At 60.8% G+C, this 7,143-nt stretch overlaps 1 protein-coding gene across 3 annotated transcripts in view; it reads right to left on the reverse strand.

Annotated features, from left to right (window-relative positions):
• The window catches only part of tm2d3 (TM2 domain containing 3), a 97,895-nt gene extending 91,780 nt beyond the window's left edge, over nucleotides 1-6,115 (reverse strand). The window contains exons 1-3 of one of the 3 annotated variants that reach the window (XM_087981991.1): nucleotides 5,993-6,115; nucleotides 1,730-1,840; nucleotides 1,435-1,589 (exon numbers count right to left, since the gene is read on the reverse strand). In XM_087981991.1, coding sequence (XP_087838117.1) covers nucleotides 1,435-1,589; nucleotides 1,730-1,840; nucleotides 5,993-6,059 — 333 coding nt within the window. In that variant the 5' untranslated portion in view covers nucleotides 6,060-6,115. Of the gene's footprint in view, nucleotides 1-1,434; nucleotides 1,593-1,729; nucleotides 1,841-5,992 lie in introns of all 3 variants that reach the window. The other 2 variants (XM_087981990.1, XM_087981992.1) reach the window with 2 other exon arrangements.
• Nucleotides 6,116-7,143: the final 1,028 nt, after the last annotated feature.

Here is a 7,143-nt window from a genome sequence, read left to right on the forward strand (position 1 = left end):
TCTCTCTCTCTCGTGCGCGCACTCTCTCTCTCTCTCGTGCGCGCACTCTCTCTCTCTCTCGTGCGCGCACTCTCTCTCTCTCTCGTGCGCGCACTCTCTCTCTCTCTCGTGCGCGCACTCTCTCTCTCTCTCGTGCGCGCACTCTCTCTCTCTCTCGTGCGCGCACTCTCTCTCTCTCGTGCGCGCACTCTCTCTCTCTCTCGTGCGCGCACTCTCTCTCTCTCTCGTGCGCGCACTCTCTCTCTCTCTCGTGCGCGCACTCTCTCTCTCTCGTGCGCGCACTCTCTCTCTCTCGTGCGCGCACTCTCTCTCTCTCTCGTGTGCGCGCACTCTCTCTCTCTCTCGTGCGCGCACTCTCTCTCTCTCTTGTGCGCGCACTCTCTCTCTCTCTCTCGTGCGCGCACTCTCTCTCTCTCGTGCGCGCACTCTCTCTCTCGTGCGCGCACTCTCTCTCGTGCGCGCTCTCTCTCTCTCGTGCGCACACTCTCTCTCTCGTGCGCACACTCTCTCTCTCGTGCGCACACTCTCTCTCCCTCGTGCGCGCACTCTCTCTCTCCTGCGCGCGCGCACTCTCTCTCTCCTTCCTGCGTGCACTCTCTCGCGCACAGCGCGCAAGAGCATGGTGAGAAAGCAAGTATAGGGAACCGATTTGGAAGATCAGCCATACTGAATGATCATACTGAGTGGCAGAGAAACGTGAAGGAGTGAAAGACCTTTTCCTGCATCTATTTTCTATGTTTGCCTGTATTCCAGTAAGAGTTAAGGGACTGGGTTGCCGAGTCTTGTTCCTAATGTTTTAATTTCACTTCCAGAATGATTTTGGAATAGCAAGTAACTTTGACAGAAGAAAGTTAAGTCCAAAAGCACCAAATGTGACAGATGAATGTTTAAACGTCAGTGGCAGATACATTCGTGTCTGTATCCCTCAGAAACAATATAGAAAAAATTACTGCTGAAAATGTGTTGCTGGTAAAGTGCAGCAGGTCACCAGCATCTGCAGCCCTCACTTTCTCCTAGAAAAATTACTGTCAGCAACGAGGAAGAGTGACAATTTTACTGAAGGCAATAACATCAAGGGAGGCCTTGGACAAATTGAGAGAAACATAACGTAAAATATTGTATCTTTTTATTCACTGACTGGTCTATAGTGCATTCAACCACTTTTCCACCTAACCCCCAATGATAACAGAAGCTCTGTACATTACTAGTTCTCCCCTGGGTACAAATGGCCTGCATTTCACCTATAGTCATCACACGTAATTATTCTAATATACATTGTCTCTTTCTAATGTGAAACATCAGACAATTTTAACTTTTTTAAATGTCCTATATTAGTAAGTTAAAACAACCTTCAAACAAAACTAAGAAGTTGGCACAAATTTAATAATCTATATCATCAAAATCCCCAGGCACTGTAGAAAATGCTTTACTCACAACACACTGTACACCTGGCTTGACTGTACAGTTGAATAAAGTTTCCTTTCCATAGATGCAGTTCCAATTCAGTGAACAATTCATGCAAACTGGAGGCAATTTCCCACAAAGTCCAGCACTGGGACAGTTTGACAGGTAGGACAGTTCTGTGGTTACTGCTAGAAACAGAGACAGAGTTGCACAGTTAAGATTAGATACGTTCTACTTCAGAAAATATTGTTACAATTGATCGATACCAATAAACGTTAATAGAAGGAAAAAGATAGAAGATGCACTTTATTGTACACATCCTTACAGTCTGCACGATAAGCAGGGGTAGTGCCCAGGGTGGCAGCCAGGCTAGTAGATGGAAATGCAGCATCTTTTGGTGACAGCATCCCGTCAGGTTCCTGTGTACCTTGAGAATCTGTTGGAAAATGTTTATACTGCATTCAGGCTGAAATATGTGTATCATACACCAAAACACCAGCAATAACTGAAAGAGGCCACAACGTTTAATAGTAAAGAAATGCAATCGTCTCAGTCAGATATTCTTGATGATTAAGTGAGAGAGTCAGAAGGCTCTCAGGTAACATCTCGCCCTCTGGGCTAGAGAGGCCGGGTTCAAAGTCAGGAAAAGGAGACGGTAATGGAATCTGAGGCGGACGGTGGAGTGGGGGGGTAGAGTGGGGGGGTAGAGTGGGGGGGGTAGAGTGGGGGGTGGTAGAGTGGGGGGGTAGAGTGGGGGGGGTAGAGTGGGGGGGGTAGAGTGTGGGGGGTAGAGTGTGGGGGGTAGAGTGGGGGGGGTAGAGTGGGGGGGGTAGAGTGGGGTGGTGGGGTAGGGGGCTGGAATGGGGGGGAGTGGGGGGTGGATGGGGGGGTGGGGTGGGGTGGGTGGAGTGGGGGCCGTGGAGTGGGGGGTCGTGGAGTGGGGGGGCTGGAGTGGGGGGGGCTGGAGTGGGGGGGGCTGGAGTGGGGGGGGTGGAGTGGGGGGGGTGGAGTGGGGGGGTGTGGAGTGGGGGGGTGTGGAGTGAGGGGGTGTGGAGTGAGGGGGTGTGGAGTGAGGGGTGGATGGGGGGTGTGGAGAGGGGGGGTGGATGGGGAGTGTGGAGTGGGGGGGGTGAATGGGGGTTGTGGATTGGGCGTTGAATGGGGGGTGTGGAGTGGGGTGTGTGTGGAGTGGGGGGTGTGTGGAGTGGGGGGTGTGTGGAGTGGGGGGGTGTGTGGAGTGGGGGGGTGTGTGGAGTGGGGGGGTGTGTGGAGTGGGGGGGTGTGTGGAGTGGGGGGGTGTGGAGTGGGGGGGTGTGGAGTGGGGGGGTGTGGAGTGGGGGGGTGTGGAGTGGGGGGTGTGGAGTGGGGGAGTGAATGGGGGTGTGTGGAGTGGGGGGGTGGAGTGGGGGGTGGATGGGGGTGTGTGGAGTGGGGGTGTGTGGAGTGGGGGGTGTGTGGAGTGGGGGGTGTGTGGAGTGGGGGGTGTGTGGAGTGGGGGGTGTGTGGAGTGGGGGGTGTGTGGAGTGGGGGGTGTGGAGTGGGGGGGTGTGGAGTGTGGGGGTGTGGAGTGGGGGGTGTGGAGTGGGGGAGTGAATGGGGGTGTGTGGAGTGGGGGGGTGGAGTGGGGGGTGGATGGGGGTGTGTGGAGTGGGGGTGTGTGGAGTGGGGGGTGTGTGGAGTGGGGGGTGTGTGGAGTGGGGGGTGTGTGGAGTGGGGGGGGTGTGGAGTGGGGGGGTGTGTGGAGTGGGGGGGTGTGTGGAGTGGGGGGGTGTGTGGAGTGGGGGGGGTGTGTGGAGTGGGGGGGGTGTGTGGAGTGGGGGGGGTGTGGAGTGGGGGGGTGTGTGGAGTGGGGGGGTGTGGAGTGGGGGGGTGTGGAGTGGGGGGGTGTGGAGTGGGGGGTGTGTGGAGTGGGGGGTGTGTGGAGTGGGGGGTGTGTGGAGTGGGGGGTGTGTGGAGTGGGGGGTGTGTGGAGTGGGGGGGTGTGGAGTGGGGGGGTGAATGGGGGTATGTGGAGTGGGGGGGTGGAGTGGGGGGGTGGAGTGGGGGTGTGTGGAGTGGGGGGGTGGAGTGGGGGGCTGGATGGGGGTGTGTGGAGTGGGGGGGATGAATGGGGGTGTGTGGAGCGCGGGGGGGTGTGGAGCGCGGGGGGGGTGTGGAGCGCGGGGGGGTGTGGAGCGCGGGGGGGGTGTGGAGCGCGGGGGGGTGTGGAGCGCGGGGGGGTGTGGAGCGCGGGGGGGTGTGGAGCGCGGGGGGGTGTGGAGCGCGGGGGGGTGTGGAGCGCGGGGGGGTGTGGAGCGCGGGGGGGTGTGGAGCGCGGGGGGGTGTGGAGCGCGGGGGGGTGTGGAGCGCGGGGGGTTGTGGAGCGCGGGGGGGTGTGGAGCACGGGGGGGTGTGGAGCGCGGGGGGGGGTGTGGAGCGCGGGGGGGTGTGGAGCGCGGGGGGGTGTGGAGCGCGGGGGGGTGTGGAGCGCGGGGGGGTGTGGAGCGCGGGGGGGTGTGGAGCGCGGGGGGTGTGGAGCGCGGGGGGGTGTGGAGCGCGGGGGGTGTGGAGCGCGGGGGGTGTGGAGCGCGGGGGGTGTGGAGCGCGGGGGGTGTGGAGCGCGGGGGTGTGGAGCGCGGGGGGTGTGGAGCGCGGGGGGTGTGGAGCGCGGGGGGTGTGGAGTGGGGGGGTGAATGGGGGGGTGTGGAGTGGAGGGGTGAATGGAGGGGTGAATGGGGGTTGTTGAGTGGGGGTGTGTGGAGTGGGGGGGGTGTGGAGTGGGGGGGTGTGGAGTGGGGGGGGTGTGGAGTGGGGGGGGTGTGGAGTGGGGGGGGTGTGGAGTGGGGGGGGTGTGGAGTGGGGGGGTGTGGAGTGGGGGGGTGTGGAGTGGGGGGGTGTGGAGTGGGGGGGGTGTGGAGTGGGGGGGGTGTGGAGTGGGGGGGGTGTGGAGTGGGGGGGGTGTGGAGTTGAGGGGGTGTGGAGTTGAGGGGGTGTGGAGTGGGGGGGTGTGGAGTGGGGGGGTGTGGAGTGGGGGGGATGTGGAGTGGGGGGGATGTGGAGTGGGGGGGATGGAGTGGGGGGGATGTGGAGTGGGGGGGATGTGGAGTGGGGGGGATGTGGAGTGGGGGGGATGTGGAGTGGGGGGGTGGATGGGGGGGAGTGGGGGGGTGGATGGGGGGGAGGGGGATTGGATGGGGGGTGGTGGTGGATTGGGGGGGTGGTGGATGGGGGGGTTGTTGGATGGGGGGGGTGGTGGATGGGGGGGGTGGTGGATGGGGGGGTTGGTGGATGGGGGGGGTGGTGGATGGGGGGGTTGGTGGATGGGGGGGTTGGTGGATGGGGGGGGTGGTGGTTGGGGGGGGTGGTGGATGGGGGGGTGGTGGATGGGGGGGTGGTGGATGGGGGGGTGGTGGATGGGGGGGTGGTGGATGGGGGGGTGGTGGTTGGGGGGGGTGGTGGATGGGGGGGTGGTGGATGGGGGGTGGTGGTTGGGGGGGGGGTGGATGGGGGGGTGGTGGATGGGGGGTGGTGGATGGGGGGTGGTGGATGGGGGGTGGTGGATGGGGGGGTGGTGGATGGGGGGGTGGTGGATGGGGGGGTGGATGGGGGGGTGGTGGATGGGGGGGGTGGTGGATGGGGGGGTAGTGGATGGGGGGGTGGTGGTTGGGGGCGGTGGTGGTTGGGGGCGGTGGTGGATGGGGGGGTGGTGGATGGGGGGGGTGGTGGATGGGGGGGGTGGTGGATGGGGGGGTGGTGGATGGGGGGGTGGATGGGGGGGTGGTGGATGGGGGGGGTGGTGGATGGGGGGGTAGTGGATGGGGGGGTGGTGGTTGGGGGCGGTGGTGGTTGGGGGCGGTGGTGGATGGGGGGGTGGTGGATGGGGGGGGTGGTGGATGGGGGGGTGGTGGATGGGGGGGTGGTGGATGGGGGGGTGGTGGATGGGGGGGTGGTGGTTGGGGGGGTGGTGGAATGGGGGGGGTGGTGGATGGGGGGGGTGGTGGATGGGGGGGGTGGTGGATGGGGGTGGTGGTGGATGGGGGGGTGGTGGATGGGGGGGGTGGATGGGGGGGGTTGGTGGATGGGGGGTTGGTGGATGGGGGGGTGGTGGATGAGGGGGGTGGTGGATGGGGGGGTGGTGGATGGGGGGGTGGTGGATGGGGGGGGGTGGTGGATGGGGGGGTGGTGGATGGGGGGGTGGTGGATGGGGGGGGGTGGTGGATGGGGGGGGTGGTGGATGGGGGGGTGGTGGATGGGGGGGGGTGGTGGATGGGGGGGTGGTGGATGGGGGGGGTGGTGGATGGGGGGGTGGTGGATGGGGGGGGTGGTGGATGGGGGGGGTGGTGGATGGGGGGGTGGTGGATGGGGGGGTGGTGGATGGGGGGGTGGTGGTTGGGGGGGGTGGTGGATGGGGGGGTGGTGGTTGGGGGGGGGTGGATGGGGGGGGGTGGATTCGGGGGGGGAGGGAGGTTAGACGATGACACAATGACAGTTTATTTCCGCTGCCGGATGTGATTCTCCGGCAGGTGAACAGCTCCCGAAAACCAGGCATTGGCCGCTGAATTTGACACTGTCTGACAACCCCTTGAGCCTTCCGCCGTCCCGAACTCACCGGCCTTTAAGAACCCGAACAACTGCCACAAAACCAGGGCCCAATCGAGAACCTTCCACACCGCCATTGCACCCAACCATCGACTAATCGGGTCACAGGAACCACCAGCCAATCGGATCACAGGAACCACCAGCCAATCAGATCACAGGAACCACCAGCCAATCGAATCACAGGAACCACCAGCCAATCGGATCATAGGAACCACCAGCCAATCGGATTATCTTGTGATGAAGGGGCGGTCCTACCTTTTCCAACAAAAACAAAAACTGAAACCGAAACCAACAGCAGAAACGGGAAGAGAAATTGCTGGAAAATGTCTGTGGAGTGAAATCAAAGGTAACGTTTCGGGTCGTATGACTCTTGTTCAGTTTTTGAGTTCTGAGGATCGGTTCAGCTTCTCCAGCGCTTTTTGTTTTCATTTCTGATTTAAAGCATCTATAGTTCTTTCAGTTTTTATTTAGAAACTCAGCAATTACAGTCATAGAGATGTACAGCACGGAAACAGACCCTTCGGTCCCACTCGTCCACGCTGACCAGATATCCTAAATTAATCTAGACCCATTCGCCAGTTTCAGTAGCATCTGTAGAGAGAAAATAAATTCATGTTTCGGGTTCAGAGACTTTGTTTTCAATATGCCTACAGTGTGGAGGCAGACCACTCAACCCATCCTCCAAAGGGTTTCCCACCCAGACCCAACCTCCTAACCTATCCCTAGGAGAAGGTGAGGACTGTAGATGCCGGAGATGAGAGTTAAGTGTGGTGCTGGAAAAACAACAGGGCAGGTTGCATCTGAGGAGCAGGAGAATCGACGTTTCGGGCATAAGCCCTTCAGGAACCCATTCCTGATGAAGGGCTTATGCCCGAAATATTGATTCTCCCGCTCCTCGGATGCTGCCTGAAATGCTGTGCTTTTCCAGCACCACACTCTCAACTCCTACCCTTAACCCTACATACCCTGTAACCCTACATTTCCCATGGCTTACAAACCTAACCTGCATATCCCTGGACACTATGGGCAATTTACCATTGCCAACTGTGAGAAGAAACCAGAGCACCCATATGGACACAGGGAGAATGTACAAACTCCACACACCTGAGGGTGGAATTGAACTCAAGTCCCTCATACTGTGAGGCAACAGTGCTATCTATC

This window comes from Chiloscyllium plagiosum, unplaced genomic scaffold (genome assembly GCF_037043375.1).
Source record: "Chiloscyllium plagiosum isolate Xiang-an unplaced genomic scaffold, Cpla_swu_hap1 HiC_scaffold_42, whole genome shotgun sequence".
NCBI classification, from domain to species: domain Eukaryota; kingdom Metazoa; phylum Chordata; class Chondrichthyes; order Orectolobiformes; family Hemiscylliidae; genus Chiloscyllium; species Chiloscyllium plagiosum.